This window comes from Trematomus bernacchii, unplaced genomic scaffold, assembly GCF_902827165.1.
Source record: "Trematomus bernacchii unplaced genomic scaffold, fTreBer1.1, whole genome shotgun sequence".
Taxonomy (NCBI): domain Eukaryota; kingdom Metazoa; phylum Chordata; class Actinopteri; order Perciformes; family Nototheniidae; genus Trematomus; species Trematomus bernacchii.
In genome coordinates this window covers 2032501-2057500 of record NW_022987767.1, presented here as the reverse complement: position 1 = coordinate 2057500, position 25000 = coordinate 2032501, and the positions used below count along the sequence as shown (strand labels likewise).

Sequence of the window (25000 nt, the reverse complement as noted above, 5' to 3'; positions counted from 1 at the left end):
CAACTGGTCAAGATCGATGATGTAAATGGAAACATTTACATGGTTAATGTGTTGCTCTAGTCCTACAAGTTCTATTGCCTGATTTACGAAATGGATCAGTGGATGCAGGCCAGAACAAGGATTATTTGACTGAGAGATGGCCGGTTCCACGAGTGAACACCTCAAAAAGCTTTACTCATTGTGATATGTCAAATAGTAACATGATTATTATATTTTTGTCTTCTTCAACGTTATCCAATGGCTCATTATGATTGTTAGAGCCATTTCCTTTCATCATTATGGTTTCAATGTTAGGCTTAATATTATAAAGAGTAAACTTTTAACTATTTGTTTTAGTGAGTCACACTACGGTTTAAAAGATGGTTCATTTAAGTCTCACTTATTTGTTGTGAAATGTGCGCTGTCAGGTATGGCGTGCATGTCTATATGTCTATATATGGCATGACAATGGAACACAGCTGAGTGAGTGTGTGATTAGACGGGATTATTTTTGTTCCCTTTTGATACGGAGAACTTTTTGTTACTTTGAAGCGAGGAAGTTTGTCTTCATGTTTGAATGCCGCCTTGATCAAAGAATACATTTGATGTGATTCAACGCGCGTCATCATAACCCACAACCCCGATAGAGAAAAGTGGCTATAAAATGTAGAAACGGATTAAATCGCCACGACAATGACAGTGCCCTCACCGATAGATTGGGGAACTTGACCCTTATTCGCGGCAGTGTTGGTATGATGGCGTCAAAGTTGATGTAGCGGAAAGTTATAACAGTGACAGCGCTGGCGGTCTGGACCCCCCAGCCTCGCTCCAGGGCCTCCAGGGCTCCGGGGCCGAACAACCGCAGCGTGTCTCCGTCCAGCTCCGCCAGGTGACTGTCGGAGAGAGAGAGGCTCTGCACACTGCCCGCCTCCACCAGCCTGCAGAATATACAGAAATACATTTTGTTAACCAGCCCTGATGAGCACAAAATACTTTAATAGTAATAATAATAATAATAATAATAATAATAATAATAATAATAATAATAAAGCTTTATTTATTATTTATATAGCACTTGCAGCTCAAAGTGCTTTACAAAATGACACATCACAAGTTAAAAATAAACAACAAGAAATTCCCCTCAGATTACTTGTTAAGAACTTCACAGGAAAATATAAAATGTATCAGGTTAATAGACACAAGGAGGTAAAATGTATGATAATAAAAATAAAATAAATAATGGTTTCTCTCTGACAGATAAGACACAAGACAACTGAGTCAATCGCAACAATATAAAATATAAAACCCCATAAAACAAAGTGAACATATAGGTACAACAGAAATGAAAAAAAGGTAATAGTAATAAAATGCCATAATTCTAATAAAGGTTACACGATTAAGAAATAACAAAAGACCAACATAAAAATAATATATATTGCTATTGAAGCATGTTAGATTAATAAAATCAGATAAAATCCTTTAATAGTGACCGTTTATATACAGGACCAGTCCAGAACACAGCTGTAAGCCTCTGGGAGAGTTTTGGTGTGTGTGTGTGTGTGTGTGTGTGTGTGTGTGTGTGTGCGTGCGTGCGTGCGTGCGTGCGTGCGTGCGTGCGTGCGTGCGTGCGTGCGTGCGTGCGTGCGTGCGTGCGTGCGTGCGTGCGTGCGTGGTCTTCTTGTAAGTGTCTTTATGAGTAGAGTATACAGTGTGACTTAGCTCAAAGTCTTTTTTGAGGCCATAGTTTGCCTCAGAGTTTAATCAGTTTTAAATACCCTTTGGGAGCTGCGTGACAAAAAGGCCACGAATTACAGTAAACACAACAACCGGATTAATTTTGTAGTACAGCTTGAACAAATAAACCAGTGACAGACAGGGGATATTACACTCAATCATTATATTTGATTGACACATTACTCTTACATAATGTGAACCTCCATGCACCTCAAATGAAAGCATTCCTTAATGAAATGTCAAGGGGATACGTCATGGCATAAAATGGGAAGGGGAGGGTGTATTAAAGCGGACATATCGTGCTAACAAACACACTTTGTTAACCAGCCCTGATAAGCACAAAATACTTTAATAGTGACCGTTTATACAATGTATCAAGTTCTTAGGCCACAGGATATCATAGTTCTGACTTGTGGGAAGACCCAATACTCAAAAGAGGGGGGTAAAACTTCACAAAGGTATATTCAAATGAAATGACATTGTCAAGGCAGGTGATTTCTACCCTTATTATGTCTCGCCCGGTCCACTACTGACTTGATGATTTAATAGTAATATGCTACAAACTCTGCATTAAATAAGCTGTTTTTATCCAAACTTGTAAACTTGGCGACACTAACACCTGTCTTAATTAATGAAATATAGCATAAACACAAGAATACAGTAGCAAACAAAAAACCTTAGCATAGTCCACATTTGGAAAATATATGCAACATTATACAAATATTATGCTATCGTACAACTTTTCTAATCTGTTATGCCAACGTTAACATCTATTTTCAAATGTAATGTGTGCTAAAGTGGCTCTTACAGTATAGCTTTGCTTACGTGTTTGATAAAGCTTGCACTTTCCAGCAGAACACGCAACAGTCTAGCCAATGTCCTATTTGTCCGGCGTAATTGCCTTCTATTCTTCAGGACAGTTTAAGTGCCCTCCCCTGATAAGAGAGTCGTGAGAGTGGGGTTTCTGGGAGAGTCTGAAGGAGACGTTAATCTCCCTGTGTGTGCAAAGCCCTCTGGGTCAGGAGGACATCAGATGGCTACACGCTACCCAACTCTGATCATTTTGATTTCAGCACGCCAACAAGCTTATCGCCCCTATTCATATTTCACACCCTTCCAATCTGTCCGCAGCAGAACGCCATAGTGGTTAGAGGACTAATCCTTTGATTGCAGAACTCAAATCCAAGATTCTTGTTCAGACCAATTTTTAGAAAGTGTGTTGGAGTCTGTAGACGAGAGGTGGACACATCAGGAAACAACATAAAGCTGGAAATGGACAGCTTTGTTGCAGGAACAGAGAGACTGGTCCCTCCGAGGTGACCCCTCTCTGTACCGGACAGTAGGAACAGTTTATCATCATTTAGCAGCAAAAAGAGCAGACAAACAAATAACGTGGATTGTTAAAGGCCACACTTCAAAATGAACAGATAGAAGTTCAGGAGAAACATCAGGGAGACAAAAAGGGAGCAGTGATAGAGACAGAGAACTTGCTCTGCACAGAATGAGTTTGTAAGTATTCCCACAGTCACTTCCTCTGATTTATCTTTGTGTAAAAGACAGGTGAGTGGTGGTCATGAGCCTCAGGAGACGGGTTAGTGTTACATGACCAGTTCAGAACACAGCTGTAAGCCTCTGGGAAAGTTTTGGTGTGTGTGTGTCTGTGTGTGGTCTGCTTGTAAGTGTCTTTATGAGTATACAGTGTGACATAACTCAAAGTCTTTTTTTGAGGCCAAGAGTTTAATCAGTTTTAAATACCCTTTGGGAGTTGCGTGACAAAAAAGCCACAAATTACAGTAAACACAACAACCGGATTAATTTTGTAGTACAGCTTGAACAAATGAACCAGTGACAGACAGGGAATATTACACTCAATAATTATATTTGATTGACACATGACCTCCATGCACCTCAAATGAAAGTATTTCTTAATGAAATGTCAAGGGGAAATGTCATGGTATAAAATGAGAAGGGGAGGGTGTATTAAAGCGGACATATCGTGCTAACATGAAAGTTCACCCTTGTAAATAAAGCTTCTTACTAGATTATAATTACAATATAGAATAGAATCGGAGGGAGGGATGAAACCCTCTGTAATGGTCACACATGCAGAGCACACAGTGACATGTGTTCTCTGCATTTAACCCATCCTAGTAGCAGGAGTCTAGTACTAGGAGCAGTGGGCAGCTATTGCACAGCGCCCAGGGAGCAATGGGAGTGGAGGGGGGAGAGGGATGTCCGGTGCCTTGCTCAAGGACACCACGGCAGGGCAGGAGGTGAACTGGGACCTCTCCAAGTAGCAGTCCACACTCCATGTTTAGGTCTGGTCGGGGACTTGAACCAGCGACCCTACGGCTCACAGTCCAAGCCCCTACTGACTGAGCCACTGCCAGACAAGTTTTAATGTTCAGAAAACACATAATTTTGTTGTTACTTCTTTTTAAATTCACCTGTGTTCACCCTCTCTCGGAAATGTTCCATTTAAGCACCTGTCTCTTTAAGCCCCCTGCCAAAAAAGCACATGTTTTTCTCAAGCCTTGAGTGGAGATACTCAGAGGAGGGGGGGGGGTTATTGTAATCAGTCTGCAAGTGGTATTTGCGGAGCCAAATCTGAATAGCTGACTTGAAAACTGACTTTTTTTTAGACGTTTAAGATACCTCAATGTATGTGCACAACCTCGAGAAAGTGAATTTAAATTGTTGTCATCCTTTCAGAATTATTACCAAAAACCACCTGCCAGACTCCGCCTTAAAACACCTCTGATGGCATAGAAAGCTATTACCCCAAAGACCATGGTTACAAAACACACATCTGTGAGACCGAAAGCAATGATAGAGTCAAGGACTTGGACAACACACTACTTCTACTTCCAAGTGCAGCTACAAAAACAACAACATATAAGTATGTGATATCAAAATATGAGTGCAGTCTTTAAGATAATGAAATGTGCATTAAAACAGATTGATTAAGAGCAGCTGTGTTACTTTATAAACATTTAAAGGTCCCCTATTATACTGGGAGAACTTTCAATGTGATAGAAGAAGTAGGAGAGGAAGGAAAAACCTGCAAGGCTCAACTTAAAGGTCCCCTATTATACTGTTTTTCATCTATATATTACAGATCTCAGATATATACAAAACCTGTCTCTGAAGTGTTTGGCTCCAAATACCAAACAGATCATTGCAGCATCCCATAATCCCCTCTGTTTCAGCCCTGTTTCCAAAGTGCTGATTCTCTGTCTGTTACTTTAGATGAAAATAAGGAGCCCCTCCCCACGCCCCTCTGAGAGATATTTGGTTAAAAAGAACACAATGGTGCTCTAGGAGGAGATTCAGGTGATAGGGTGGGGGGGGGGTTACCTTGGTTGGTGATTGGCTAATGGTTACACAAGACAAAACATCGTTACGACATCATAAAGTGGCCAAAATCTGATCAGCTCATTTTCAGACAGGTTTTTATAAAAATGGATCAGGACAAAAAGTGAGAGAATCTTTGTTCCTGAAACTTTCAGAATCTCTTTACACAGAGGGGGGGACACATGTTGATGTAGAAGAGACATGAACAAGTGGATTTTGCATAATAGGTGACCTTTAAAACCTGATATTGAAGAGGGTTGCAAAGTCAAAGACACTTGGTGGTAATAGAAGGGGAGGCAACAGAGACTGAAAGGCTGCTTAATCATCAGGACACGCCACGCCTCCTCGTGTTAAAGTGCTGAAGGCAGTAAATCAGGACAGCAGAGCAGGAGATAGAGCGTAACATGTACAAAAGCCACGTAAAGAATGAGAGTCGCTTGTGGACGCCTGCCACCAACACACTGCACTGTGTCATGTATTGTTGTCCCATAATCACAGCTGAGACGCTGCCAGGTGGCCCTGAACACAACAGCAGCTAACAATAAGAGAGGCGGGGAAGACCTAATGAAGAGTCTGTCACGATTACATGGATCCTAGACTCTTGTAATTCAATTAGGGAGGTCTCACTTAATCCTACACGTTTTTAAAGGGACATCTGTCATCTCTCACAACTTAATCCCCCCAAAGATACAGCTTATGACATACATATGAAAGATTACTGTCCGAGCAGTCATTTCAAAGTTATTATGATCTGAGTCGGAAAAGTGAAAACAAATGGACTCAACTGTGAAGAGTACAATTATTCAGAGACACAAAATAAAGTCAGATGATATACGTTAACGTTGTAAAATAACAGATCTAATTATGAGACGTAATGTACCTGTTTGGACCCAGTGGTGGCCCCAATGCCCCACCTGTGCTGGATTCTCTTGTCCCATATGTGAAACCCATTGTAACAAACCTGGGTGTACGGATTGATCGTGATTTTAAACTGGACAAACAGATCAATTCTGTGGTAAAATCCAGCTTTTTTCAGCTAAGAATTGTAGTAAAGGTCAAGCCTTTCCTTTCTTTTAATGACTTTGAGAGAGTAATACATTGTTTTATATCCACTAAACTGGATTACTGCAATGCTCTGTACATTGGAGTAAGCCAGGCTTCCATGTCTCGCCTACAGCTGGTCCAGAATGCTGCTGCACGCCTCCTTACAAGGACAGGCAGGCGTGAACATATTACGCCTGTACTCGCCTCTTTACATTGGCTACCAGTCAATTTTAGAATACAATTTAAAATGTTACTGTTTGCATACAAAGCCCTAAACGGTTTAGCCCCACCGTACCTTGCAGAACTTTTAAAAACCATACACACCCACACGGTCACTGAGGTCGGCCGACAGACTCCTTCTGGTCGTCCCTAAATCGAGGTTGAAGCAGCGAGGAGACAGAGCCTTTGCTGTTGCAGCTCCAAAAGTATGGAACGAATTGCCCCTCCAGGTTAGACTTGCTCCAACTCTGCCTGTTTTTAAATCTCGTTTAAAAACCCACTTCTTTTCCCTGGCATTTACAGACCAGGTGACACTTGTGCTTTTAAATTTGGGTTTTTATCACTAGTGTTTTGTATTGTTTTTACGTCATGTCGGAGAGTTTCTCATTCTGTGGCTTCTGATCTGGTTTCATTGTCTCGTGTTTTACATTTGTTTCATGTCCTGTCTGTTTTTTGTACAGCACTTTGTTCAACTCTGTTGTTTTTAAATGTGCCATAGAAATAAAGTGGATTGGATTGTGTGTCAAATGCAATTGGCAGTTCTCCAGACGTTTTAAAACATGAAAATAATCATCGATATTGTTCCAATTTCCCGAAACTACAAAATAAAACACAACTTAGATTTATTAAAGTGTCCCTAAAGGGGCCCTATTGTGCTTATGTATGGTTCATATTGTGTGCCTCTACTGTGACATGTTTACATGGTTTAATGTTCAAAAAGGTCTTCATCATTTCCAAAGAGTCTTTTACGATCTCAGTTTAGAAAGTGAAAACAAATGCTTCATGTTCAGTGTAGAGCAGATGTGAGTGCTAAAGACTGTAAACTCCTGATACCCTCCCACCATCATGGGGATAAATCATGCATTTGTATGCAAAACCACCTGTTCAGGGTGTCAGCACATCTCTTTATTAAATAAATGTATGAATAGTACAAAGGCCTCCTCACACGGTGACCAACACCACGATTGGATTTCTGGGTAATAACTCAATCTCTGCCGTGTTCCCTTAATCCCTTCCCTCAGGGGAAACTAGGAGACATAAATCTTACATGGTTCTAATAGGAACAGTCACACGTTGGCACAGTGACACCAGCTATTGTCCCATAACTTATTGCAGGATCATCATCATGTTGAATGTGCTGTCAAAATTCATTTCAGTTTCATTTTAATTTGTCACCAAACTGGGGCTGCTAATGAATATCAGATGAAATCATGTCATCATCACATTTGACTACATTCTGAAGCAGGGCAATTATTTTCTTTATGTTTAAGCCATTTTCTTTTTACTATAATGCTCACACTTTTAACCAAAACTGTGGAATTTCCTGCTGAGAGCACTAGAGGCAAGAGTGCTGAATCACAGACCTCAAATCAGATGTTATCATCTGCCCCTGCACGTTTCACATTGGTAGGGATGGGTACCGAGCCCTGGTATTAAACGGGCCCCGGGGCTGAATTATTTTATCGGTAGGCTACTGGAGACATGTAAAAAATATATGCCATATGTATTATTGCTACACAAACATTATATTGCAGTTTTAGTGTCGCCAACTCCGTTTCTAATATGCAAAAAGACTGCAAAATGCGTCTATGATTATTTTTTGTATTTTTGATCTTTCCAATCCAGATGAGAGATCTCTCTCCCCCGCCTGCTTGAGGGGGCGGGGCAGTATACACACACACACGACTACTACATGCAGCAACACACACACACGGAGGAGATGGTGGAGAGAACTCGCTCCGAGGTGTGGTTAAACTTTACCCGTCTCGATGTGGACAATGCTCGTTGCCAAAAGTGCAATAAGAGTTTAGCATGTAAGGGCGGTAACACGAGCAATTTGTCTAAACATTTAGCAAAAGTGCACCACATTCAGACGGTTCGACTGTCTTTCTAGAAGCTCTGTAGCCCCATCCACGAGTAACTTTTCCACGTCAGGTGTTATGTATGCTAGCAGCAACACACAGAGTTAACTAAATTATACAAACATGGGTTAATGATTAGAGGTAACTGAGTTATTTATTTTGTTAAAGTTTCAGCTATTCTGTTTACAATTCTGTCATCAGATTATTTAATACGATTTGTTAAAACATTGTTGTTTCTTTTGATGTGAAATATTATGTATTTAATTAAATTTAAATAAAAAGCAATGTTAGGTTTTTTCTTTTTCTCCAAAAGAACCGATAAAAGTACCGTTAAAGTACCGGGTTGATAAGCGGTATCGATAAAAGTAGTAGTACCGTAAAACCTTAACGATACCCATCCCTACACATTGGGCAGAATCATTTTCACATCTAGTACAGCTATCAGAGGTAACATGTGTGGACTTTTCATGAAACCCAAACAACGGTGACTGAAACCATACTGACATTTCCCACCTGCTGTGGATATTCACAGGTGTTATTCATCGTTTTTTCTTTTTAGTCACATATTTTCTCTTTCTAGTTACTGCTGGTGCCAGGGTTTGTAATGGCCCTTGGTATTTTTGTCATTCAATACAAGCCAAAGCAATAAAACTCGCATCTCAAAGCAGTGAGGTATCGCATGAGTCCAGCTCCTCACCATAACCTGTTAGGCCACATGACTGAGGTTGTAATAGACCCTGTAAAGGAGAGCCGCTGCCATTCAGGGATTGTGCTTCGAGACATTTTCATTGCAGTAAAAGCCCCGTTGGAAACATGTAATTACTGTATAGTGCATGGCCACTTTAATCTCAGCCTTCACTTTCATAACTCATCCAGACCTGGGTCACAGTCAGGGCAGGAGTGATATGTCCTCACATTCAACCTAGCTTGTAATAAACAGTGGATTAAGAAGTGTCTCATCTTAAGGATGTATGTCCTGATTTGACCAGGGAGCTCACAAAGCTCTGCAGCAGCCACAACACACACCTCCTAGATGAACTAAACTTTGTTTTAAAGAATATTTCAATATGGGGGTTGGACAGCGGCTCTTCTTCCTCCGCAGGCTGAGGAGGTTCAACATGGACTCCAGGATACTCTGCCACTTCTACAGGTGCACCATAGAGAGTATCCTGACTGGCTGCATCACGGCCTGGTACGGCAGCTGCACCGCCCTCAATCGTAAGGCTTTACAGAGGGTGGTGAAAACTGCACAGAACATCACCAGGACGGAGCTGCCATCCACGGAGGATCTTTTTGTTATAAAAGACCCCCATCCCCCCCAGCCACAAACTGTTCTGTCTGCTGCCGTCTGGCAGGCGGTACCGCAGCATCCGGACTAAAACCACCAGACTCAGGGACAGTTTCATCCCACAGGCAATAAGATTGTTAAACACCTGAACTGTTGCAACAACATCCACAATATTCATCTGGCTGCTACTTAAAAATTATTTATCTATTTACCTAATATATCATATTTAAATGACTTGCATATAGACTCTTATTGCACTATTTCACTTTTTTAAACTATTTGCTTCTTGTATTTACTATTTAATATTTACTTGCACTATTTTTTTCTGTTTATCTGTGTTTTGTGTTGCACTGTTGGAGAAGCCTGTGACACAAGATTTTCATCGACATAACTACACTGTAGCTATGTTCGTTTGACAAATAAAGAGCCTTGAACCTTGGATGTACAGTAGCAGCTGTTGCAGGAATCAAATCTGTTTCCAGGATGATCTCTATCCTTCATAAAACATTTGTCATTGTTCAGCTGCAAACAACACTGCTAAGAAACCTTCATATGAAGCAGGTCAATTGTAAGTAACATGATGTGCCAGATACACATAATTTATGTTAGAGCTAAAAATACTTTGCAGTTCATATGATTGAAACCATCTGTCAATCACTGTCTGTCACCGCTAACTTCAACAAGTCAGATCTGAATCCTCTTCAGGGGAAGAGAGAACAAATCTTTTGTTGTCTTACTTTGGATCCCGTGGGCTGTTTGGACGGCTGTTGGTCCGGAGTCTGTTCTCCATTCCCATTGGCGGTCGCTCTGGTCCTGAACCTGGGCTGACCCGCCTAATGAAACAAAACAAAAGCAAACAAACTCAGAACAGAGATAGCTATTTCATTCAAACACCTCTCAGGTGAGATCACAGCAAGACAAGGTTAACTATTATTAACCGGTTTAAAAACTGTTATAAGTAGTTTGGTGGAAAGAAATTGCTAAAAGCTCACAACAAGGTCTGTGTATTACCTTTAGATGAGATAAGATATACTTTATTGATCCAGAATTGTGAATTTCTGTTTAGAAACCATGATTTCTCGAAAGACACATTTCTGCTGAGTGTTTCAAATGTATTTATCACACACAAGCCAATGAGTTCCTTCACCTTGGAGCGAAGACGGACATCTCTACACCTGATATCTCAAACACTCAGCAACTCACACCAACACATTCTAGATTGAGAAATAGCACTACAGGTAGATGTTTTGATCTTCTACCTGGGTTCATCTGGAGACGGTTCCTGTGCGAGGCCATTGGTCTGCGCGGGGCTGTGGGCGGGGCTGTTCTCTGGACTCACTTCCTCTTTAGCAGCATTTGTTGGTGGCAGCTCCAGGCTGGCCCTGACCCCCTCCCACTGCTGCGCCGCATTACGGATCGCCAGACGCCGCTTCTCCTTCATGAACACCACACACACACACACACACACACACAGGCAGAGGACAGACAGACAGACAACACACACACACACACACACACAGAGGACAGACAGACAGACAGACAGACAGACAGACCGCGCACACACACACACACACACACACACACACACACACACACAGAGGACAGACAGACAGACAGACAGACAGACAGACAGACAGACAGACAAGACAGACAGACAGACAGACAGACAGACAGACAGAAGACAGACAGACAGACAGACAGACAGACACACACACACACACACACACACACACACACACACACACACACACACACACACACACACACACACACACACACACACACACACACACACACACACACACACACACACACACACACACACACACACACACACACACACACACACACACACACACACACACACACACACACACACACACACACACACACACACACACACACACACACACACACACACACACACACACACACACACACACACACACACACACACACACACACACACACACACACACAAGGTTTCATGTGACAGTTCTCTTGAGCCAAACACAGAGGTCATACACAGAGCTAATGGAACCACTCTGTCCCTCTTAAATAATCACAGGCTTAATAACCTCATTAAAGTTAGATCTGAAATTCTATATGCATGTGTTAGTCCAATGTATTTGCTCTTGTTACTGCAGCATTTGAATGCAGATACAGCAGTAAAAGTGCCATCCCCTCCCTTTAAGAGAGAAGATTTCTGCTCATTCGTTCTTTGAATTGTTCTCTCCTGGACAGGCTGTAGTTTCGATATGCTAAGGGTTGGAATGTGCCACTCCCCGATGCAGGGGTGAGTCAGTATCTTTGGCGAGGACATTCAATATAACATATTTTCTCAACAGCAAGGATTAACGGGAGTTAGGTTACTGAGAGACAATGAGTCCTGCACAAAGACCATCTCTCAGCAGAAGACACCTCTGCAGCGAGGAGACACATCAATATGTACCTTGGCACCCACACACACACACAAACATGTTTACTGCAAAACAGTTGCATGTATAAGACAGAAAATCTTAGATCAAGCTAAGAAATACTTTATAGCTGTGTATATTTAAAAAATCTATGTCTGAATCAAATGTTTGTTTGTTTATTGTCCTACACAGCTTCAATAATTAAAAAAATACATACGTTAAGACAAAAAACGGTAAATATTTTAGAGCTTTTTCATCAAATATGTTATGATGGATAACATATTTGTAACAAATAGGAGAACAAAGACTTCATTATTGTCCAAATAAACACTAAATTGTGCACCAGTCCGTTCTCAAATGAAATAAAGAGTTAAGATCTAATAGAGGGTCTTAACATGTTTCTCTTGAGTGATCGTGATGTTGTGTTAAATGTCTGTTCCCTTGTTTCTTGTCTAGAATATTTGTCCTTGTTGATGTTGCAAATGGTGCTACTGTGATGCAAGAAGAATGTCAGACTTGTTCTGACAATAAAGTATTATCGTATTGTAAATATAATCTGGATCCTAAAATGATAATGGCCTTTTTAAAGCTATTTTATACTTTAATATGCAATGCAATTGTATTCAAACTACAGTATGTGTAACATTCAGCTGGATGCATTAAACTCTGTTAATCTCATAAGCAGCAGAGTATGGGGTCGTTTCAGAGAGCTATGATACGCAGCTTCATCCAACTAATCTTCAATAACTAACAATACAACCCCTCACTGTATTCAAAGGACGCTATTCGCTCAGAGGACACTTGTTGCTACTCTCCAAGAGTAGTCCGTCACAATCACTTGCTAAACTGTAAACGCAGGCACACAAAGACAACATGATGGGTTGAGAGCGGTACCTTATGAATGGTCTGCTTGTGACCCTCCCTCTTCCTCTCCTCCTCCTTTCGAGCCTGTACACCAGCCATGCGCCGATCCTCGTCCTGAAAGAGATAGCTTGTGCGATCAGAGAGTCGCTCCATTCATGAGTTTTGAATCATTCAGTAGAGAGGGGGAGGATGGGAGAGACTGGAACACCGATCACAGGATTATCTGTCTGATTTTCACTCTCGGATCAACCGAAGCACAGCTGTTTTGGGAAAGCCGAAACTCCCAGAATGCAATGCTGCCAACACAATCTGAGTGTGCCAGCCGAGAGCCAGGGGGGTGTTCAGCTGTCTGTGACGATGCCTCTGTCGGATCAATAGTGGCAAAATCATCAGGAGCTGGTGGGGACAGATTGAGATGCTGTGTGTCGCTACTGTAAACTCATTTTGGGAGAGCAACAACTCGACCTTTCTCAAAGAATATGTACACTAACACTTGAACCTGAACACACACATGCACGTGTGCAATATGTTAGGGCTGCTCGATTATGGCAAAAATCATAATATCGATTATTTGGGTCAATAATTGATATCACGATTATTAAAAACGATTATCCATTTACTTTGAAAACATCAATTTATTTAAAAAAAATTCGAACAGTATGTTTTTAACAGTTGATTACCCTGAACTTTAAGTATAATTCAACTGAAAAAAAAAAAATAATTAAAAAAAAAAATAATAATAATAAAAATCGTTTTATTTCGATTATGTTATTTTCATAATCGTTGCAAGCCAAAATCGTAATTGCGATTAAAATACGATTAATTGAGCAGCCCTACAATATGTGGTGTAATGTGTTTTGGCCCATAACATTAAATTACAACAGCATTGTACGGTTATGGATGGATAAGTTAGTTATGATGTAGTTAAAACAATATTGGAAGATAGTCATTAGTCGTTGATGTGTTTTGGACTGAGATAAGTCATGGGTCAAAATTGACCCGCGAACACCACGAACGGTAACAGCTTTTGAACACAAAACAAGGGTTAATACCAAAGGAAACTGAGAAATGTGAATAATAATTTACCCTAAAGATCAAATGTAGAACTGTATCTGTTAATTTGCTGTATTAATTCTGATTTCATTCATAAATAATAGCCGACCTGCCATCAGTCAGGCACAGATTTAATCTCTGATAATCTGATCTGACTCGCACTGGGAGCAAGTGTTGTTGAAGGGTTCAAGGGGGGAATGTAGATCTTCAGTGGCTTCATCCCAGTCTGCCTCCAGCAACATCATGGCACAGTTTGAAAAGATGGAAACGTGTCCTATGCTGACAGTGTCTACAACAAAAACTCAAACAAGGTAGACTTCTGGAAGTGAAACCCCCTGCCTGTTTTTCAGATTTGACAGTTAAGGACAGAAGTGTGTTGGAGGGGTTTTTATTACACGATGGATTTTTGAAACTCGCCAAACCGGTTAAGGACCTTAAAAATCAAGTAAAAACATGAAAATAGTTGAAAAAGGAGTTACGAGTGTTCTAAAGAATCAGCAGTATGTGTTCTGGGGGCAAGGTGTGTGAAATTTACAGATTCCTCTTAAAGAGCAAGCTCAGACCTGGGTGCTCCCTGCTTGACAGCTTCTAAAAGCATGCTGGGGTTTCACCGCAGCACTTGGCTGGCATGCTGTACAAATACAATGACTTCATGTTTATGCTTGAGAATACTCATTGTATTGAGATTGCTTGGTTTATAATTATAGTTAAGTCACTGATGCATGTATGCCCTTTAATACGCGACCGGGAACATGATGAATGCTGCAAAAATGTCCGAAAACAAAGACGGGTTCTGCATCGTAAAGATTTACAGGAGCTTGCCCCATTGACCGTGAATAGGAGACCGCCTTTCAGGGTTTGATTTGGACTGTAAAATCATAATGGCGCGTGCAGACCAGTGTTAATTTTGGCAGCTATTTTTTATTTAGTCTTAGTCTTTAGACGAAAATGGTTGTTAGTTTTAGTCACATTTTAGTCCTTTTTATCCTTCATAGTTTTAGTCTAGTTTTAGTCGACGAAAACTCAAAACGTTTTAGTCCAGTTTTAGTCGATGAAAAATCGTTACATTTTAGTCGACTTTGAGTCAAAATGTTTTCTCTCTTTAAACCAATTCAGTTAGGCAAATACAGGTATCTGAAATTGGAAGTCAATCAAGTGTTGAAATTCGTAAAGCACTCTCTTAACACTTTGCTTGTGTAATATCTAGGGACGGGTATCGCTAAGGTTTTTAACGGTACTACTACTCTTAAAAATCTGTGTGCATGCCGCTGCAGCGTCAGTTAGGCCCCGCCCCCCGCACACAGAAAGAGACACAGGGAGAGAGTTAGGCCCCGCCCCCCGCACACAGAGAGAGAGGGAGAGAGTTAGGCCCCGCCGCCCGCACACAGAGAGAGAGGGAGAGAGTTAGGCCCCGCCACCCGCACACAGAGAGAGAGGGAGAGAGTTAGGCCCCGCCCCCCGCACACAGAGAGACACAGGGAGAGAGTTAGGCCCCCGCCCCCCACACACAGAGAGAGAGGGAGAGAGTTAGGCCCCGCCCCCCGCACACAGAGAGAGAGGGAGAGAGTTAGGCCCCGCCCCCCGCACACAGAGAGACACAGGGAGAGAGTTAGGCCCCGCCGCCCGCACACAGAGAGAGACACAGGGAGAGAGTTAGGCCCCGCCCCCCGCACACAGAGAGACACAGGGAGAGAGTTAGGCCCCGCCGCCCGCACACAGAGAGACACAGGGAGAGAGTTAGGCCCCGCCGCCCGCACACAGAGAGAGACACAGGGAGAGAGTTAGGCCCCGCCCCCCGCACACAGAGAGAGACACAGGGAGAGAGTTAGGCCCCGCCCCCCGCACACAGAGAGAGACACAGGGAGAGAGTTAGGCCCCGCCCCCCACACACAGAGAGAGAGGGAGAGAGTTAGGCCCCGCCCCCCCGCACACAGAGAGACACAGGGAGAGAGTTAGGCCCCGCCCCCCCGCACACAGAGAGAGATACAGGGAGAGAGTTAGGCCCCGCCCCCCGCACACAGAGAGAGACACAGGGAGAGAGTTAGGCCCCGCCCCCCGCACACAGAGAGACACAGGGAGAGAGTTAGGCCCCGCCCCCCGCACACAGAGAGACACAGGGAGATCGCTTTTCTGGAGTGAAGAGAGCGGAAATAATGATATTGCAAGTTAGAAACGTAAGATGCATTTTGACAAGACGGACACTTGCACTTACCCTGCATTTTGAATGTCCGATAGTCCACCATTAACACCTTAGTCCCGTCTCGTCTCGTCAACGAAAACTAAATATACATTTCGTCATAGTTTTTATTATCAACAATCTATTTTTAGCTCGTCATCGTCTCGTCTTTGTCGTGTAAAAAAGGTCGTTGACGAAAACATTTCGTCATAGTTTTCGTTGACGAAATGAACACTGATGCAGACGCAGCGACTTGGCTCTCTCTTATTTCTAATTGTGTCTATTTTTTACTGCAGTGAGAGTTGCCAAAGAAATGTCGTTGTACTTTGTATGATGACAATAAAGATATATTCTATTCTATTCAAGTCATGGTCACGATAAAGATGTCCAGTAACAGACTGTGACTTTAAGGTTAGGGTCATTAGCTGAACATGTGATCAGATATATAATGCAATTACGGCTTATGAACAAATACAGCACAAGTATGGGTTCTGAGAGATTTATAGTGTAGCTATAAAATGGCAGTGGTGGAAGTTTCAGTAGTATTTTATTGTAACCTGTTATGGGTTCATCACAACGAGTAAAGGTGGAGCTAATCTGAATATTTTGGATATTGCTGTTGGGTGTTTTTACATTTGAATGTTTATTCATTAGCTTATGTATATGTTGTATTAGCTAAACATCTACATCTGTTTAGTAACTAAAGCTGTCAGATACATTTAGTAGATTCAAAATTACATCAGCATCTAAAATGTAGTGCAGTAAAAAGTATCAAGTATCATAAAATAAAAATACTACAACAAATTGTAAAAAAGTGCAATGCTTGAGTAAATGTGCTTCCTTACATTCCACCATGGGTTGGTCATCATAACTCTACACCAGGGGTGTCAAACTCAAGGCCCGGGGGCCAAATCCAGCCCGAATGAAAGAATATAATACGTTTATTATACGGTTACAGGCCGATTTACAGAAGCACGTTGCCCATAAACTAAATGTCCCACAATGCATCTCAAATATGTTTTTTTTCAGAATTTGACTTTTCTTCAAAATTTCACTTTTTTTACATTTTCAATTTTTTTCCAGAATTTGGCTTTAAAAAAAAAAATCATTTTGTGACATTCTCACTGAAGAGACTTCCAATGATTTGCCCTAGACTTCTGCTTTCAGACGTAGTTAATTATGAAGTTATTACCCTATCCGATAATGATCCAATGCAGAGGCAATAATGTCATAATACATACGTTTGTATTAAATATTTACATATGTATTTTCATATAGTCTTCCGGCCCTTTGAGTGCAACCAAAATGCTGATGTGGCCCGTGATGAAATTGAGTTTGACACCCCTGCTCTACACCCTCTTTCCATTTCATCATGATTGATGATGCTGAAGTTACATAATTAAAAGTGTGGCATGTCAAAACAATTAGTAGAAGATAAAGGAAAAATGGACAATAAATTCATTTTAGAAAACCTCATTTTCAGATATAATTTGCCGAATTTGGCCAGTGGACTTTTGAACTTGTAAACACGCGCGCGTGCACACACACACACACACACACACACACACACCACACCACACAACACCACACCACACACAGCAGCAACACACACAACACAAACAGCACACACACAGCACACACTACACACACACTAACACAGCACAACAGCACCGAACACACACTACATCACAACCACACACAACACACACACACACACACACACACACACACACACACCAACACACACACCACACACACACACACACACACACACACACCACAACCACACACACACACACACCACACACACACACACACACACACACACACAGTTAGAGAGTGGATTCTTACTGTGATGCGCTTCATGTCCAGCTGTTTCAGATGAAGCACACAGCGCAGGACGGCCTGCTTGTACCATGTCTCCAGGGCTACAGGATTCCCATCCAGGGTGAGCTCAGAAAGGGAGCGCGACTCTCCGAGGCAGGCTAGCTGATCGACACTGCACAAAATGAAAAAACAATTATTTGAATGAGACCCAGAGTCAAAGATATACAAACACACAGAGATGGCAAAAGTACACACATCCTTTACTCAAGTAGAAGTACAGATACTCGTGTTTAAAAATACTCTGGTAAAAGTAGAAGTACTGACTAAACTTCTTTACTCTGGTAAAAGTAAAGAAGTTTGGGCTTTGAAATGTACTTCAGTAAAAAGTACCCATAACTAGCAGCTGTTTTAAAGAGTACCTGACCTCCCTTTATATTAATAGAACAATAATGTCATTGTTAGCTAATGAATGTTTCCATGCTGAACAACGGCAACATGACAACGTTTTCATTGGTCCCTCTTCTTTAGAGAAGACCAGGAAATGATGGATACACGGATCGTGTTCAAATCAATAGGCACGCAATGACTCTAAATAATAATGATCACGCCACCAAACACACATTCAAACTAAAGGAACCAGCCTGTTTGGAAAATGTAAGAAGTAGAAAGTACAGGTATTTGGGTTCAACATGTAAGAAGTAGAAAGTACAGGTATTTGTGTTTAACATGTAAGAAGTAGAAAGTACAGGTATTTGTGTTCAAAATGTAAGAAGTAGAAAGTACAGGTATTTGTGTTCAAAATGTAAGAAGTAGAAAGTACAGGTATTTGTGTTCAAAATGTAAGAAGTAGAAAGTACAGGTATTTGTGTTCAAAATGTAAGAAGTAGAAAGTACAGGTATTTGTGTTCAAAATGTAAGAAGTAGAAAGTACAGGTATTTGTGTTCAAAATGTATGGGGAGGTAACTATGTTTTAGGAAACATGAGTCATCCCTTTCTTCAAGGGATATTTTGGATTGTTTTAAAGTGGGGTTGCATTAGGGTACTTATCCATATCCTTATTCTCAGGATATAGCGGCAGTTACACCTCCAGTTTAGAGAAACAGACAGTAGTTACTGCATGGTAACAACGAAAGGAACTACTGTGGATAGGGTCTAAAGAAAAGCATATCTCTAAAACAAATCAATATCAGTTAAAGTGTCGCTATAATTACAATATTTTGACAACTTTTCCCAGACAGCCCTTTCTGACAAGGAACCAGTCTCCATTTATAAAAAGAGTATTTTTATCTTTGAAAAACAAAGGAGTTGCTGGTCTACTGCCGCCTGTATTGTTTTGTTTGTGTGTGTTGAATTGGTGAATCCAAACTAACCAAAGTCACACAAAAACATGAAATAACTACCCCATCAAGACAGCAGTAGACCAACAACTCCTGTGGTCTGCCAGGTAAGATTAACGTTGTTTGTGAATGGGGTCTGGTGGCTGTAACAAGATCATAGATGAGAGTTTCAGTTCACTCTTGATCAGGGCGGTCCGATAGCATGATAAAGCAGTACAAATATTTTAAATAGTGTTTACTTCAACTGGTATTGATTTTGTTATTTGAGCATTTGACACTTAAACAGGGGGGCGTGTCTACCTCCATCTATTGTAGCTAATTCACTTATGTTGGAGAAAATACAAGGTGTCTTCTATTATTCTGATGGGCATGATACTGTGTGTGACTTTGCACTGTGTGACCTCGCAGCTGCCTCTTCGTAGATAGGAGAAGGCAGGGCATAATTCATGTTGTTGATACCAACGAGAGCACACACACTTTGTCTCCTCTCCTCTTTGAGGGGCAAAGAGCAACACTGCCTTTCCAGAGATGTCCCGACGCCTTCCCGACACCTGATGACGCCAAACCGATTTACGACACTGTTTGGTACCTCCTGACTTTAGACTATATTAGCTTGATGTTACTTCCTGCTCCCTTGAGCAGCATACCTCATGTGTGTGAGTTGAACCATATCCTTTGTATGTGACTTAACTCTGCTCCTTCTTGCAAGAATAAATTAGTACCTGACTATTGATTCTCATCCCGGTGTCGAGTGATATTTTCAACTTACTTCAGAAAAGTGCTTCACAAGACTCTACTTTAAAGGGGACCTATCATGCAAAATGCACTTTTGTACGTCTTTTATACATGAATATGTGTCCCCGGTGTTCCAGGGAACTCACCAAGTGTCAGAAAACACAACCCTCTCTATTTTCCTCCATACCCAAATCTCTAAAAAAGGGGCTGCAACGGATCTGATAAAAACTGATCCAGATTTGAACACTGTCCTGACGTCAGGACGGTGGCGCTATGGCTATTGGGCCAACTCCACCAATCAGGAGGAGACAGCCACGGCCATTGCCGTTCGAAAGCGCTGGAGACGCTGTAGTACATATGCCAGGCCTGTAGATGGTGCTGTTCTCACAGAATCTGCCCTTGCAAAAACAGAGCTAAAACATTTCAAATTGAGCGAAATGAGGCATGGCTAAAATGCATGATCTGTTTGGTAATTTGAGTATAAATATGCCTTATATAGGTATGGTCCTACACTATATTATTCAAATATAGCATGATAGGTCCACTTTAAGTAATCTGAACTATCCCTTAAGTCTAACAAGACAACCACCCCGCACTGTATCTGTGTTTGAATTCTTTAATCTACACTTTATCAACAGAATGAAACACAACATGAAAAACTGGTAATTTAGCCGGCTCTCTGGCAGCCTGGCATTACACAGGGGGCAGTGAAGGGAAACATATTCACTACTCTGATGAAATCACCCCGTGGCAAAGGAAGACATGGAAAACCACAACCAAGCCAAGTGACACTGAGGAGACGGCTAATTTGTGATAATAGCGTTGATGAATCATACGCCTGGAACTACGTATGAACCCTCTGCACTGTACCTGAGCCGAGCCAGAGGGAAAAAAAGGTCAGACGATAAACCCCTGATGAACTATTAAATAAAGAACTGTATGATCATTTCCCAATTCACTTCCCTAATTTGCAATATCTGAACCAGTCAGAGAACATACTTATTTAATTTAATTATTTGTTTAATCGTTTATTTGGCAGGGACAATGCACGGTAATGAACACTTAAAACATTAAAATGTGTCAAGCGTAACAGTGCCAGATTTAGCTTTGAGCTCATTTCCATCCGCAGTCCCTCACATAAAAACATTTAAGAAATGTACATTTTACAAACATAGCAAAAACAAAATACATGTTATGCAAAAAGTGCAAGAGAGCAAGAGCAGCATACACAAGTATTTATGACATGGTAATACAATATAACAGCAACGACATGTAAAGTGCAAGAGAAGATACAAAACCTACCTAAAGTGCAATAGATGTTACTGTAGATGTTAGACTATAACACACACACTAACTTAGGTAATTGTTATGTTTTATTAATTCCCATGAGTGCTTTGAATAATTATATAATATTCTAATGTACCATAGGGATCTGTTTTTGAGAAATCCTGAAGGTGCATCTGATGCATTTATCATAATTGTTGCATTCATTATCGCGGTGACCAATGCCCCTTTGGGTATAATTACTTTTATAAAACCGCTCAATAATAGTTGCAGTAATAACAAGTCAACATCCGCTTGTCCCAAAGGTCCATAGAAAGACAAATGTTTCTTTCTGACTTCTGTCTTACTCTGGATTCTTAAAGTATTTAATTTAAGAAGGTTAAAGTCACATTTAGATAACGACATGAGGATGTTGAGGATGTGGATTTTGCTCCATCATCCTGTACTGGGCAACCTGACTGCACCAAGGGAGCTCTGTGCCACTACCTAGCAACAGAGCACAGCTGTTCTCCTATCAGCATTGGACAAATGCAAAACGTACACACAGCAGGTTTCTCAAATGCTACGGTGAGCATGCATTCAAAACAGTAATTGATTTAAAAACGCATTCACCATAAGGTCATAATAGTATAATAACAATAAGGAGAAGAAGTGAACACATATAAATTACTAGGGCTGGTTTGAGAGGTGTCAGGTCAGATGTATCACAGCACAAGGTGACTGTGGTCAGGGAGGATAATAAAGACTGTCCTACCCTGAATCCCACGTACAGTACAGGCCCTTCCTCGAGGCAGCGTTATTTAGTGGGACCGCTACGTTGCTTTAACAAGTTAACACCTCCAAAACACAGATATGGGGAAAAGTGTGTAAAGCAGGCAAGAAAAGACACCTCTCATTCATCCTACACGCACCTCTCACCTAGCGATGCTGCTATTTAATCCACTCAACCTTCAAATGTGTCATTAAATCTCAAAGAAAGTGAGCTCCTCTCTCTTAGCCGGCTTTAAATAACTTTATAGGCACACCCATTTCTTAGATAATAGCAGGCTTATTCCTAACAATACAGAACATATCTAGGTTGGTGTTTTCTAGGTTACAGTAAATGCCGCCCCAGTGTATTCAGTGTGTGTGTTTGTGTGTGTCCTGCCTGCAGCGTGTTGGCCAGGCCCCCGCCAAGAGCCCAGGGAGTGGACGGGGAAATGTCCGGACACCATCTGCGGGGAGGAGGGAGTTAAGCGGTACGAAAGCTTACCTGGTGATGATGTTGCAGCTGAGAAAGAGGCACTGCAAGCAGGGCAGGAGGTCCACCTCAGTCTGGAAAGAGAAAGAGTAAGAGGTGAAGAGAACAGAGAGAAATGGAGGGATGTGAAGAGGAGAGGATGTTCTGGAAGAGGCCACTGCATCTCGTCAGAGCTCTGTATCCTTCTCCATTCCCTCAGTCACCTTGCAGCTTTCAGCATCCACATCCACCCTGCGCATGCACACACACACACATCACACACACACACACACACACACAGCACGCTGCCTTGTCTGCACATGGAGAGGAGGGGCAGGAGAGAGAGGAGGAAAGGGGGGAGGGGAGGGAGAGTGGAGTGTGCGCTAATGCAGAGATCCCCTGCTGCAGGAGGAGAAATGCCACGAGAACACATGCAGTCGCACGGCTACTGTATCTCGTCACGCAAGAACAATAGCTTGGGTTGGTTGAACGGAAAGTCTGGGATGAGGGCTGTTCCTCCATCAGGCAGCTGAGGCAATGCAGCATTAAGTAAGAGGATGGGGTAAAGAGAAGCAGCTGGTGAGCAAACACACAATCACACTGACTGTTGTGTGTGTGTGTGTGTGTGTGTGTGTGTGTGTGTGTGTGTGTGTGTGTGTGTGTGTGTGTGTGTGTGTGTGTGTGTGTGTGTGTGTGTGTGTGTGTGTGTGTGTGTGTGTGTGTGTGTGTGTGTGTGTGTGTGTGTGTGTGTGTGTGTGTGTGTGTGTGTGTTGTACATGCTGGAGGCAGAGAGGACACTCCCAGTCTGATTCAGCAGCATCAGAGTCCGCCCGTGATGCTGCCACCGCCTTCACAGCCTCCTCCAGAACTGTTGCCAGTCTCCATTCAAATCAGATCAGCCTATTAGCATTTCAGCTATGCTAGCTCCTCTGCAGAGAGTGGTTCCAACACTGCAGCAGACTCTCATCATGTAGAGAAACTCCTACCACCCCCGGCCGCACACCATACAGTATAAATATAGTACACAGTTTCATCGATTCTAAGAGGCAAAATACTCACTAAAGTACAGTTTGCAACATCAGGAGCTATGCTAGAGACTGTTAAGAAGTGTTGCGATGCATTGTTGATGCTTAGTCTATGGTAATAATATAATGATATAATTGTAAATCTTTAGTGAACACTTTGTACACAGGATTGTCTAGTTTCATCTAATCACAAAGAATGGGGCACATACAACAGGATTCATCCAAATCAATAACCATAAGGAAACTCTCTTGGTGAGATTAAACAAATCAAAGAGCACTCGCTCAAACTTACCAGAAGTTCAAACTTAGTGAAGCAGCTCTGTTAGATGTTTTGATATCTTCGCATGAGAGCTGATAAAGACCTATACTGACAAGTTGTTTCTTTAGAGCAGAAAGAGCACTGTGCATTGTCCATAGAAATGAAATAAGTTAGCTAATCACAACCATCACAGTGTCAGATTTATTTCCATGCAGCACAGCATTAGATCCATGGTATAGATTCATCTTAAAATGTGTAGGAGGTGTTTTTTGTTTTACTTTCATTGTAACGCTCTCATTCCTCTACATTTTCAGACAAAGAAAACTATTAAAAGCACACAATGACTGAAAAGAGCCATTACTTTGCAATATGACAGTGTGTTTTAATACAGGAAGTTGATGTTTGCCCAGTATTAAAACATTAAACCATTAAAGTTGTTAAAGTTAGGGTAGGTAAGAATAGAGAAACCAGCTCGAGTGCGCTAGAATTTGAAAGTACGCAGCCGAACAAAATCTGCCCCTTCCTTCAGACTTCCTTACAGAGCCCCTCCTCCAACACACACGAACGCGCACATGACCAATGAGGGCACGAGATAAGTTTGTGCACGAGATGGAAGGCTGACAGGCAGGTAGGCCATCCAGTTATTTTAGCCGGGCCGGCTCAGATGATTGGTCGTGCTTTTTACAGCGCCACGGCTTCCAAGATGAAATATTTTTATGTATTTATTGTCAAAGCATTTAATTTATTCATTGCTATCAGGATGTTAAGAGCATTCCATGGAATATAACAAAAAGTGTTTCTGAAGTGAATTACCTACCCCACCTTTAAGCAATTTGTGTCCAGCTAAAATTATGCCAAAGGAATCTAACTTTTCTCAAAGGTTAAAAAGGCAGCAATTATTTGTCAAGTGGTTTGAAACACAACTCAAATTGGACGGTCATGTTGACCTGTTCTGTATATTGAGTATGTATATAAATGTGCAAAGATGCTAGCCATAAACTCTCGATAATCCAGGCTTATTGCTCCTTAGTGGTAAAAAAACTAATCCACTTGGCATTTATGACCAATACACGGAAAGAAAGATTGTGACTCATATGGCAACATAATATTGGACATATTAAATTGAAATATATTTTTGCGTTATATTATATTGTCTAATTCTTTACTGTGCAGCTCAGCAATACAGGGGTGTGTTTTCTTTCAATCTTTTAAAAACTGCAAATCATGCTATCCAGTGCTACATGTAGCTCCCTCTAACCCTCTCCCTGTATGGATGCTGGTGGAGCAGCGGCCACTGCACGCCGTCTGAGACTAAATATAGCA

General features: G+C 41.6%; 1 protein-coding gene across 1 annotated transcript in view; it reads right to left on the bottom strand.

The window, feature by feature from the left end:
* Positions 1-25000, bottom strand: part of LOC117496666 (leucine-rich repeat-containing protein 49) — a 49528-nt gene that overhangs the window by 10225 nt on the left and 14303 nt on the right. Inside the window, exons 9-14 of the mRNA XM_034148384.1 lie at positions 22427-22488; positions 17842-17989; positions 12792-12875; positions 10740-10915; positions 10218-10313; positions 689-917 (exon numbers count right to left, since the gene is read on the bottom strand). Of these exons, the coding sequence (XP_034004275.1) occupies positions 689-917; positions 10218-10313; positions 10740-10915; positions 12792-12875; positions 17842-17989; positions 22427-22488 (795 nt within the window). The remainder of the gene's footprint in view (positions 1-688; positions 918-10217; positions 10314-10739; positions 10916-12791; positions 12876-17841; positions 17990-22426; positions 22489-25000) is intronic.